Source organism: Lissotriton vulgaris, chromosome 1_2, assembly GCF_964263255.1.
Source record: "Lissotriton vulgaris chromosome 1_2, aLisVul1.2, whole genome shotgun sequence".
Lineage (NCBI taxonomy): Eukaryota > Metazoa > Chordata > Amphibia > Caudata > Salamandridae > Lissotriton > Lissotriton vulgaris.
The window spans coordinates 68,448,736-68,461,189 of NC_141686.1; the positions used below are offsets into that span (position 1 = coordinate 68,448,736).

The 12,454-nt window shown below is 49.5% G+C and overlaps 1 protein-coding gene across 1 annotated transcript in view; it reads left to right on the plus strand.

Annotated features, from left to right (window-relative positions):
* DDX11 (DEAD/H-box helicase 11) overlaps positions 1–12,454 on the plus strand; it is a 430,817-nt gene that overhangs the window by 68,098 nt on the left and 350,265 nt on the right. Inside the window, exon 3 of the mRNA XM_086952822.1 lies at positions 10,756–10,977. Coding sequence (XP_086808948.1) covers positions 10,756–10,977 — 222 coding nt within the window. The remainder of the gene's footprint in view (positions 1–10,755; positions 10,978–12,454) is intronic.

Sequence of the window (12,454 nt, forward strand, 5' to 3'; positions counted from 1 at the left end):
TTTGTGGTGTCAAAATCCTAGGTGGATGCAAAACACTAAATAACCAGAAGCACTGATGAAAGAATCAACATTATTTCCAACTAAACATGGCAGCCAACAGTGTTACAGGAGTCCTATAAACTCATATGGAAAAGCAGGGCAATTGGTTGAATAGCTTAACTCGAAAAAGAGAAGCAGGAGGAACTTAACTGAAATCCACATTTTAGCAATAGAAAGAAAATTCAAGGATCAAGCTATAGAAATTTTCCGATATATACTAGAAACAGCTAGGATGTATCATGGTTGGATGGCCTTCAACGAAGCCCAGACAATTTGTCTCACCTCTGTGTAGATTGTATGACCTGGGATAAGGCTGTAAAATTGATCTAGTGGCTGAATAAAAGTGAGGTATAACTAAGGCAGTTTTTGCCTTTTAGGTTAGACACGCAACAGGAATTTGCTAAAATCTACAGATCCAAAGGCCAGCCATTTAGACAACGTTGTAACCAAATGTAAAACCAGTTCAATATCAGAAGCTTGTATCAAAACTTAAACCAGAGATCACTCTAGATGGAATCACAGAGACAATCTTTCAATTGCAGTCAGAGAATACTCCTGACCCAAATGGCCTCCCTAGAGAATTCTACAAGCCAAACACATCTATACTAGTCCCACATTTCTAGGAAATATTTTTTACATCAAAGATATCATGGAGGCGGTAATTTCATACTTGCGTAAGACTGATAGATCAGCAGATAAATGCAACTCTTTGCAGCTAATCTCTTTATTCAATTTAAAAGCAACCATATTTGCTAAGATGCTGACAAATCGGTTAAATTCAGTATTCGAGAAGCTGGTTCTCTGAGACTAAACTGTGTGGTTGAATCCCTCCTGAGGCGGAAGCCGGGAGGTTGCTGTGTCACTGCGCTCGAATCTGTTTGTTTGTTTAACCTTTCCTGAAAGCGACTATTAAAAATATATGCTCTGATCTGCTTGATTAACTGAGCTCTTCATTTTAAACTTATCTGCATTTGTATTTTAATACTTATTCGTACTCTCATCACTAAGCCTCCTAACAGGAACTGCACACTGCACTTTGGTCTCCCCCCCGCCCCGCTTGAACTGCTAAGTGCGATGTCAGCGCCCCCTCACCCTCGTATTCCCCCACTCACCTGGCAAGTCCCAGTCGATGTAAACGCTGAGGACATCTCCACACCCCCGGGTGAGCTCCAAAAATACCGCAGCGGCCATCTTAGGTGGGGGAAGCGTCCGACGCTTCCTAGTGGCCAGCATAAAAAGAGCACCCAATCCAGGTCTCTATCTCACTGTGTGTTTGAATCCCTCCTGAGGCGGAAGCCGGGAGGTTGCTGTGTCACTGCGCTCAAATCTGTTTGTTTGTTTAACCTTTCCTGAAAGCGACTTTTAAAAATATATGCTCTGATCTGCTTGATTAAATAAGCTCTTCATTTTAAACCTATCTGCATTTGTATTTTAAAACTTATTCGTACTTGCTCGGCTTGAATCACTAAGCCTCCTAACAGGACCTGCACACTGTACTTTGGTCTCCCCCCGCCCCGCTTGAACCGCTAAGCGCGATCTCCGTGCCCCCTCACCCTCGTATTCCCCCACTCACCGGGCAAGTCCCAGCCGATGTAAATGCTGAGGACATCTCCACACCCCCGGGTGAGCTCCAAAAATACCGCAGTGGCCAACTTAGGTGGGGGAAGCGTCTGACGCTTCCTAGTGGCGAGCATAAAAAGGGACGGACATGCCTCCTCGCAGCGGACGCGCCGGAAGCGTGCCGGAGTCGTACCAGAGTCCTGTCCATCTGCGCCCGTCCGCGACCAGGACACGGCCGCGACCAGCCAGAACTCTGCTTTACCTCGCCCCTCTCCCACCATCTCCTACGGTAGGGAAGCCCTATTTCATCTCGACTTAAAAAGCTTTTCCTATGCGCATACCTCCTCTTCCGACCCCTCGTCACTACCCTATAAACCCTGTAGTGCACAAAATAGAGTCAACTACCCCCCGACACCATGTCATTTTCTACAGGCTTCCACCCCACACCCCCCGGCCCCCAAGAAAATTATCATTAAAGCTGCACTGATCAATTACCGCTCACTTGTGAAACACTCTCTAGACGTAGCTCAATCGTTAGAGGATAACAAGTGGGACCTTCTTTTTCTCACTGAAACTTGGTTAGGGGAAGAAACCAACCCTGCTCTCTGCCTTGCCATTCTGCCAGAAAATCAAGATCTTGTGCGCCAATAGACAGAATATCCACCCCGGTGGAGGTGTGGCCATAATCTACAGATCTATCTGGTCCATCTCTTCCTTTTTCTACTCCCAAATAGATTGTATCGAGGCACTACCTTTCTGTATCAAATTAGCACCCAATTGTACGTACTCGGGTTTATTAGTATACCGCCCTCCCAAATCTAAAACTACCCATCTTCCGGCTCTCCTTGATTAGGCCTTACAAGCCTCCTCCCGTCACGTCAACTTCACCCTCATTGGGGACTTCAATCTTCACGTAGACAATGCCGATGTCCCCACCGTCGTTAATTTTGTTTCCACCTTATCTGATGGTGGGCTAAACCAAATAATTTCCGGCCCCACTCATAAGGCAGGACACACCTTGGACCTTATCTGCACCAACTTAACCGATATTTCCTCGAGTGACCCCATCCCTGTAACCTGGTCTGATCACTATGTGATCCCTTTTACCATCTCCTTTTTCCATCAGGATCGTTCTAGACCCCCACCTAATCCAGTGGGCCGCAACTGGAGCATGATTTCCCCTGACAACCTAGCCACTCATCGCACCTCGCTCGCCCTTGAGGAGGCTACTGATCTAGATACTAGATTGTCCAAATTTAACCATTGGATCACCTCCGCTATCGATCTTTTAGCCCCTATCAGGCCTATTAAATCCTCCCGAGCCACCCCCTCCACACCCTGGTACTCGGACGAACTCCGCAAAAGCAAATCGGCCTGCAAACAGCTAGAGAGACGCTGGAGACGATCTTACTCTCCAAACAGCAAACTTAAATATAAATCTGCCCTTAGGGAATACAGGAAGAAGATCATAGACCACAAAAGATCCCATTAGAGGAGAAAATCACCCGGGCACAAGGCTCGTCAAGAGAGATTTTCAATACCGTTAGAACCTTCACAGACCCACTGGCCCTCAAGCGTCAAACCCCGGTGTCCCAGACCCTCTTCGATCGTCTCTCTAATTATTTTGAAGACCAGATTGCCACTATTCAAAACTCCTTTCCCATCAAGACTAACTCTGATAATCACGAACCATGCATAGCCAGCTCCAACCCCATCCATGTCTTCTCAAACTTTGAGTTGATTACCCCGGAACAATCGCTGGCAGAATTACTAAAATGCAAATCTGGCTCCCCCATGGACCCCTGGCCGGCAAAACAGTACAAATCCTTAGTCCCCCTGCTCAACCCCATTTTAAATGATATATGGAATGACTCCCTCCAGACTGGCATCTACCCCGACTCTTGGAAACACGCTAGACTGGTGCCCATACTCAAAAAGGCGAATGCAGACCCTACCGAACTAGCTAACTACCGACCTATCTCCCTGCTCCCCGCACCAGCTAAAGTACTTGAGAAACTCGTACAACGGCAACTGGCCAGCTTCCTGGAAACCCACGGCGCCTTCCATAACTCACAGCACGGATTCAGACCCGGATATAGCACCGAATCCGCCGTCATTGAGATGGCTGATGCCATCCGATGTAAGTTGGACGAGGGATCAAGAGCGGTGTTGGTGCTGCTCGATCTGTCGGCAGCATTCAACACCGTCTCCCACCCCGTCCTCCTTGACCGTCTGCAGGCAAAAGGCATACAAGGCACGGCCTTGGAATGGTTGGCTTCCTTTCTGTCCAATCGTACAGGCAGTATTCACACCCCCATTTACCTCGGACAGCCGCCCGCTCAGGTGGGGAGTCCCCCAAGGCTCCTCACTTAGCCTCCTCCTGGAATCAAGGCCACTTCCTACGCTGACGATATACAGCTACTGTTTTCATACGACTCCCCATCCCAATCTACCTTTGACCCGTTGAAGAACTGCCTCCGCAACATTGCAAGTTGGATGGATAACAACTCCCTCCGGCTTAACGCCGGCAAAACCGAGGCCATATTTTTCCACCAGCCCGCGCCTCTGGACTCCAACTTGTGGTGGCCCCTCGAACTGAGCGCACCCCCTTCACCCAAAGTCTCAGTTAAAAACCTCGGGGTAATCTGGGATACCAACCTCTCTTCCCAAAAACAAATCCAGACGGTATCCGTGGCTCACTGGTTAGAGCAGGCAGACCCTGAAGCAGAGGTCAGACCCGGGACCAGGGTTCGATTCCTGACGCGGCAGGGTGTTGAGCTCATATGTCCACGGACTCGACAATTCTCGCTTCGGTGCCTGACCTAATCATGGGTTCACACTCTGCAACTCTGGGCATTAAGCTTGCTTAATCTCCACAACGGCCCCCCCGCGGCGGGATGCCTGGCTTTCACCTTGGGGATGCCCTGTAGAGGCTATCTCACAGGGAAAAACCAGGGCGGGTTCCCAAGGCAAGCGCGGAGATACCCCTTCGGGGGTTGATTCTGGCGCTATATAAGAAATGTAATAATAATAATAATCCGCGGCCTGCTTTTCTAAGATGAGGATGATGAAAAAGTTCATCAATTTCCTTCCCAGTCATTCTAGGAAAACAATTGTGGAGGCTCTGATCACCTCCCATCTGGATTATGCCAACGGATTGTACCTTGGACTTTCCTTGGGCCTCCAACGGCGTCTTCAGACAGTCCAGAATGCTGCTGTTCGTCTGGTCTGCGGCCTCCCCCTTCGTGAACATATCACTCCCCACCGGCATACGCTACACTGGCTTCCTGTTCACAAAAGGGCAGAATTTAAGGCACTTACCCTGGCCCACCGGGCAGTCAAGGGAAAGGGCTCTGCATACCTATCCTCCTGCCTCCGTCCGTACAGCAACGCCAGACTTCTCCGTTCCAGCTCTAAACATCTCCTTTCCACCCCCAGATTCAAAAAAGTTTGTTCTGGGGGAAAAACATTCCAAGTCTGTGCCGCCACCCACTGGAACAAACTACCCATGTCCATCCGGACCATCCAGGAGGAACTCCCCTTCCGGAGAGCTCTAAAAACCTTTCTCTTTTGTTAGCCCCATCTGAGTCCGATACAGCCTCATTACTCACAGGAGCGCCGGGACACCCCGTTGGGGTATCTGTGCGCTATACAACATGCTCTAAATAAATAAAATAAAGTGGTTGAATGCTGCACAGAGCAATTGTACACACATGCCACTTGACTAATACAATAGCAAAAAGACTAAAAGCCCCACGGGCAATCTATCACCTAAAGTTGGGCGGACATTTCTAGCATATATACACTTTCTTTAGACAGGACTTCAGTTGTCCATGCTTGGACCTGGCACCTTGGGGTGGGTCTCCATTCCATTTTTTGCTGTTGACTCCTGTATTTTGCTGGTTATAGATGCTTTGGGCACTGTGTCACTGCTGTCCAGTGCCACAGTGCAAGTGCTCCCTATGGTACATTGATGTATGGATTAGTGATTTCAGGAATGGTTGATTTGGTTTACTTGTCAGGCCCTAGTACAGTGCACTAAGTGTGCTTAGGCCTTGTAAACCAAATACTGCTGGTGGGCTTGCAGCACTGGTTGTGCCACCCACAGAAGCAGCCTGTAAAAGTGTGTCTCAGGTTTACCATTGCAGGTCCTGTATGCAGTCTGGTACTGCCATGCTGACTGGGCAAGTGCACCCACTTGCCAGTTCCTAAACTTTCCCTTTCCTGCATATTAGTCATCCCTATGGTAAGCCCAAGGGCAGGGTGCATTGTAGGTAAAAAGTAGGACAATCCCTGATGTGTGTGGTTGGACGATCGTAGTTGGCGAGTGGGGGTGTAAAAGGTCAGGCGGTTGTTGAGGTACTTGGGGCCCAGGTCGTGGAGGGCCTTGTGTGCGTGGGTGAGGAGTCTGAACTTGATCCTCTTGCTGACGGGGAGCCAGTGCAGGTCTCTCACGTGGCCGGAGATGTGGCTGTGTCGGGGGATGTCCAGGACGAGTCGTGCGGAGGCGTTCTGGATGCGCTGGAGTCTTTTCTGAAGTTTGGCTGTGGTTCCGGCATAGAGGGTGTTTCCGTAGTCCAGCCGGCTGGTGACCAGTGCCTGGGTGATCGTCTTCCTGGTTTCGGTGGGGATCCATTGGATTATCTTGCGGAGCATGCGCAGGGTGTTGAAGCATGATGATGAGACAGCGTTGACTTGTCTGGTCATCGAGAGGGAGGAGTCCAGGATGAAGCCCAGGTTGCGTGCGTGGTCCGTTGGTTTGGGAGTGGTGCCCAGGGCAGGGGGCCACCAGGAGTCGTCCCAGGCGGAGGGCGATGATCGCAGGATGAGGATTTCCGTCTTATCTGAGTTCAGTTTCAGGCAACGTCTTTCATCCTTTCGTGTAGGCTTGTTCTGGCGCTGGCGGGGTCGTTGGTGAGGGAGAGGATCAGCTGGGTGTCGTCAGCGTAGGAGATGATGTTGAGGTTGTGTTTTAGTGCGATGGCTGCGAGAGGGCTCATGTAGACGTTGAAGAGGGTTGGGCTGAGTGATGATCCTTGTGGTACGCCACAGATGACTTCGGTGGTCTCGGATCTGAACGGGGGAGGGGGACTCTCTGGGTTCTTCCGGCGAGGAACGAGATGATCCACTCCAGTGCCTTCTCTTGGATTCCGATGTTGTTGAGGCGCTGTACTAGGGTGCGGAGGCAGACGGTGTCGAACGCTGCAGAGAGGTCCAGGAGGATGAGGGCCGCTGTTTCCCCGTTGTCGAGCAGGGATCTGATGTCGTCAGTGGCTGCGATGAGGGCGGTCTCGGTGCTGTGGTTGGCTCGGAAACCGGACTGCGAGGGGTCAAGGGATCCGTTCGTCTCGAGGAAGGCAGCAAGCTGGCTGTTGACGGTCTTCTCGATGACTTTGGCAGGAAAAGGGAGGAGCGAGATGGGGCGGTAGTTCTTGAGGTCGGTGGGGTCTGCTGTCGGTTTCTTCAGGAGGGCGCTGAGCTCGGCCTGCTTCCAGATCTCCGGGAAGGTGGCGGTGTTGAAGGAGGTGTTGCTGATGTCCCGGAGTTGTGGTGCGATGATGGAGTTGGCCTTGTTGAAGACGTGGTGGGGGCAGGGGTCGGTTGGTGATCCAGAGTGGATGGTGTTGATCATGCGGGTGGTGTCTTCGGTGCTGACCGGGGTCCAGGCGCAGAGGGTGGTGGTGGGGCGCGTTGGTTCGGTGGTTGGGTGCGTGGGTGGTGCGCCGAAGCTGTTGTGTATATCGGCGATCTTGCGGTGGAAGAACAAGGCGAGTGAGTCGCAGAGGTCTTGCGAGAGAGTGATGTCGTTGTTTCCGGCGCTGGGGTTGGAGAACTCTTTGACGATGCTGAAGAGTTCCTTACTGTTGTGGGCGTTGTTGTCCAGTCGTTCTTTGAATGCTGTCTTCTTGGTGGTGCGAATCAGCTGGTGGTGTTTGTGGGTGGCGTGCTTGAGGGCCGTCATGTTGTCTGTGGTCTGGTCGTGGCGCAGGCTTTCTCGAGGGTGCGGCAGTTCTTCTTGGAGATATTGAGTTAGTCGGTGAACCAGGGGGCTTTCTTGCTGCCGGGTCTACTGGGAGGGTTCTTCAGTGGTGCGAGGTCATCTGCGCAGTTGGTGAGCCACTGTGTGAGGTTGCTGGCTGCTTCGTTGGGGTCCGTTGTGCTGGCGGGAGGGTTCTGGCGGAGGGAGGTGGCGAGCTGCTCGGCGGTGATCTTGCTCCAGCTCCTGCGAGGAATCTGTTGCGGATGGTGGTGGGTCGTGGTTCTTCTGAGGCTGAAGTGGATGCAGCTGTGGTCAGTCCAATGGAGTCCGGTGGAGTGGCTGAAGGAGATGCGTTTGCTGGAGGAGAAGACGGGGGGGGTCAAGCGTGTGGCCGGCGTAGTGGGTGGGGGTGTTCACCAGTTGCTTGAGTCCGAGGTTAGCGAGGTTGTCCAGCAGGGTGGTGGTGTTGCTGTCCTTGTTGTTCTCCAGGTGGAAGTTGAGGTCCCCTAGGAGGATGTAATCAGTGGGTGATCTTGTATCCGTCCGGGATGGCTATGGCGATGTCAGGAGCTGAGGAGGCGTTCAGGTTGCTGTGAGGAAGGCGACGTCTGGTGATGTTGTGTCGAGCAGGTTCCAGAGTTCGACGGCGTGTCTGTGGACGGAGCGGGTGTTGAGCAATATGCACTTGAGGTGGTTGCTGCTGGTGCTCAGCTTGTTGGGTGCGGTGCAGGTCCGGAGGCAGGTGAATTTGAAGGCTTGTCAGGTGAAGGGTCCGTGGGTGCGTTTCGGGGTGGCTCGGTAGAGGCGGGGGTTCGGCCGGCGTTGAGTGCGTTGAGGGTGGCGGCGTCGTAGGTCCGTCGTGTGGTCTGGCGTCGACGCGGCCAGGTGTCCTGGCGCTGGGCGCGGTCCAGGCGCGGACGGGCGCAGACTGGCTTGCCTTTGGCGAGCCTGCTGCGCGTGAATGCTTCGCGTGCGCGCGGGTTCCATTTCAGGCGAAGTGGGAGGGAGGAGCAGCTGGGAGGCGGGAGCGGGGGGCCAATGGGGTTGACAGAAATGAAAGGGGGCGAGGCCGCGAGGGAGCAGCAGCGGCGGGAAGCGGGGAGCGGAGGGGGGGGATCACAAAAATACAAGGCGCAATAGTCCTATTTACAAAAAAGAAGCACTAAACAGTAAATCACAGTAGAAATACAGGACGCTGACAGCTGGGCACAGAGGGGCAAAAAAGCGGAAAAAAACAGGCGAAAATAGCGAGCAGCAGCGAGGTGGCACCTGAGGCCAGGGATGGACCTGTGGCGCTGGGGGAGAGCCGCGCCTACAGCTGGTGGGCCGTGCGGCGTGGGGGTGTCCTGGAGCAGGTGATGCTCTGGTGGCGCAAGCCTCTCATAAATAAACCCTAAAATATTCTGTAAGTGTTTTTAGGTCTTTCACCATAAGGTAGCTACATGTAAAATAATGGGCAGGTAAATGAAAAATAAATGTAAATAGTTGTTACTCATTGGGAAATACACTGTAGTACATTATGAAACCTCTATTAGTTAATACACTGCAGAGGTCTGTGTGTAACCAGAGAGCCGTAGAATTAAATCTTGGTTGGTGCAGCGGGGAGAATAGGGACTTGTGTATTTTAAGTGTTACGAGGTCACAACCTTTGGCAGAAAGCACTGTGAATATGTAAGTCCTTATTTTATAATTGCATTACACACAGTATAAGATATACTGATTCAAAATGTGCAAATAGTTTGCGATAAAATGGTGCTTCCAAAATGTATATTTCAGTAATACCAGAGCGTAAGTAATGCAATTATTTTTCTTCAGAACTGTCCCTTCAACAGCTACTTAGGACAAATAAGGGTTGTGTAAATGCAATTACGATTTAAAGCACACACTTCACAGCCCAGTTGTTAACTCTTTGCACCACCTCTCCAAAAAAACACATCTTTGTCATCACAAAGCTTGGAGTGATTCAATCAATTAAAAATAGAACCGGCTCCCAAGCACCCTTTACATTTGCAGATTAACTTCTGGCGCACATTTGCATTTAGGACTCCTGGCACGCAGGCTATTCACACACAGGAGGCTCAATTAATGAAACTTCAGCTGAAGCATTTTAATCATGGAAATTAGACATCCCGGGACAGTCGTCTGTTTCCAAAATGAAAGCAAACGTTTTGGATTCCAGACACAAGTGAGGCTAGGGAATGCGTGCCCCCCTTCCCATGACTCCATGGCCCCCCTGGGGGTTGCGCCCTACAGATTGAAGACCTCTGTCCTAGAGTAATAAGTGTACAATGACCCAGGGTTGCTTCATAAAGATTATAGTTTTTGGGGAAAATTGAGTATTATGATGATTAGGAATACTACCTCACCGCCTTGAGACATTGAATTGAACCAATGTATACAGCTGATGCCAGGGCATTTCAGTGCAGTGTTGAGTAATGTTGCCTATTATGAGGCTTATGGGTATGTGAACTCCACTGTTCTATTTTACATTCTTTTCTTCTTTTTTCTTTGTTGGTATCATTGTATGATAAAATGCTCCTATATATGATTAAAAAGAAATAGTATGAGGTTGGTTCAGCATATTCTGACGTTAGTTCGGAGTCAGAAGTTCCTATCTGTTACTTTGGGCCTTGCCCTACCACGGTGGGGTGGATGGTTAACAAGATAACTGGAAAGCTCCTTGAAAAGGGTGGTTACTATTTGAAAGATGCCAAATTTGTGAGGTTCCTACAGTCTCCTTGTAGTAAGTTCTGTAGTTGAGCCCCTAAAGTCTATATAGATTTCTCTTTGTCCTTTTTGAAGTTTCCTTTAGTTTACATGATCTGGTGTGCCTTGCTGGATCTCAATTTCCATGATGGCCTGTAGGAAGGAGATGGGGCCTACTTATATTGGCTGGATCAAGCCTGCATTTTAGAGGCATTGAAGACCGGCTGGGTTCTGCTAATATTTTTAATTCAGTGTGTCTCACTTGAAATTGCAGTCTGCTCGGAATATTAAAATGTTGGTCTATGCTGGGTTGGTTTGGGAACAGATCGGAGGCTTATTCCATGAGACATGGGTTGTGGCCTGTTGGATAGTAGATGAGAGTGCATGGTGGATTTCATTCTACAGCTGAAACATTCCAACTTTTTTGCTGAGTGACATAATTATTGTGGCTTTTTTTCCTGTTCATCCAGGGGAAGTCCTTAAGCCTGATCTGCGGTGCTCTGACGTGGCTCAAGGATTATGAAGAGAAGAAGAAGCGAGAAGAATCTGAAGCCCTGGCAGGAGTTCACACAGAGCAGAATGGAAATGACACAAAACATGGCACTAAGCCTTCAGATCCCATTGCAGAACCTGACTGGATCACACAATTTGTGCAGAACAAGGAGGAAAGGGATCTAGTGGATAGGCTAAAGGTTGGCTTCTTATTTTAACTTTATATTATGTTTCTTTCTGGTTTGTTTACAGCAACCTTGTGGCTGATCACATTTGTTGACAATGAGAACCTTTTTCAGAGGACACAATTGGTAACTCTTGATTTCTGTTAATCTTTGAAGGATATTCTCTCAGTTGGCAGATTTTTCAGCTGGTGCTCCTCAGGGATTTGCCCATTTTGTCTATGCGGGGGGCGAGGGGTGTAGGTGGTGAGAAATCCCCCTTAGTCCTGTTTCAGGTGCCCCCTTCCAGGAGCACAATGATGCTTCACATGGCATGCTGCTCACTTCTCTCAAGATGCAAAGAGGTCCTTAAAGGATACTACTTTACAGATGCTCATTAGAACTACCATCTAGTGAAATGTAGGCAGGCAGTGTAAGTCTTAGTTGCTGCCCATCCAATGAAAACGGTTGCATATCTGGCTGGGATGCGGAGGGAGGTGTAAACATTGGGGACCAGAATGGGCTTCTGCTACCAAAAATAGAGTCTGGATTTAATGGAAGTCTTATTTATTTGCATGTAAACAAATGGTAGATGTGTGTTTGACGTCACTAAAAGTTTGGGAAGCATCAGTAGCCCGACGCATATAGAGGAAATGAGAATGTAATTATGAAAAAGTGAACCCTATTGAAACCATTTTTAGGATTGTCTTATTTATTGGACGTAGTTCAGTTGTAATAAGACTGCAGAAATAAAATTATGTCTAAAAGAATATTTGTTAATTATTCTTTTGTTATATCACTTCCGATACCAAGAAATAAGTATCATACTCTCGCTCATTTTTAACAGCAAGAGGTGTTACTCTATAAGGGTGGGGAGAGGGAAAGGGCAGATACTAATTTCATCCATTATGATTTCAAGGAGTTGGGTCTCTCGGTGTTCCTCTTACTCTAGGGATAGCTGCTCGGTTCATCAGGCAGCCACATACCATCCAAACAAAAGAGAAATAACCTCATTCCAAATTTTGTTCAGCCTACATCTGACTAATCTTGGTCCTAAGATTCCTACTTGCCCCAATGTTTTGTTCTGCTTGTGAGGTAAAAATCCTTTTCTTCATACTAGGGAGTCTATTACGATTGCGGTTTTCCCGCATCCTCCGGGCCGGCGGAAGCCACCTCCGGCCCGGAGGATGCAGGAAAACCGCAGCGGACCCATCAAAGACCCACCGCCACATTAGGATGGTTGGTGGGTCCTGGTTTCTGTCCGCAGCTTTTCCGCCGCGGTTGGCTTACAACCGCGGCGGAAAAGCTCTAACATGGCTGGCGGTGTCTATCAGACACCGCCAGCCATATTAGGATGGGCTTTATGTTATGTTATGTTATGTTAAATGACTCTTGTAACGCGCACTGTCACCAAAGGTTTCCTGGCGCTCTTTATAACAGGATGGAAAATGAAGAGTTGACACTGACCAGATTAGCCTAGGGAGGGGAAGAGAAATGTCTTAAGCAGTTTTCTGAA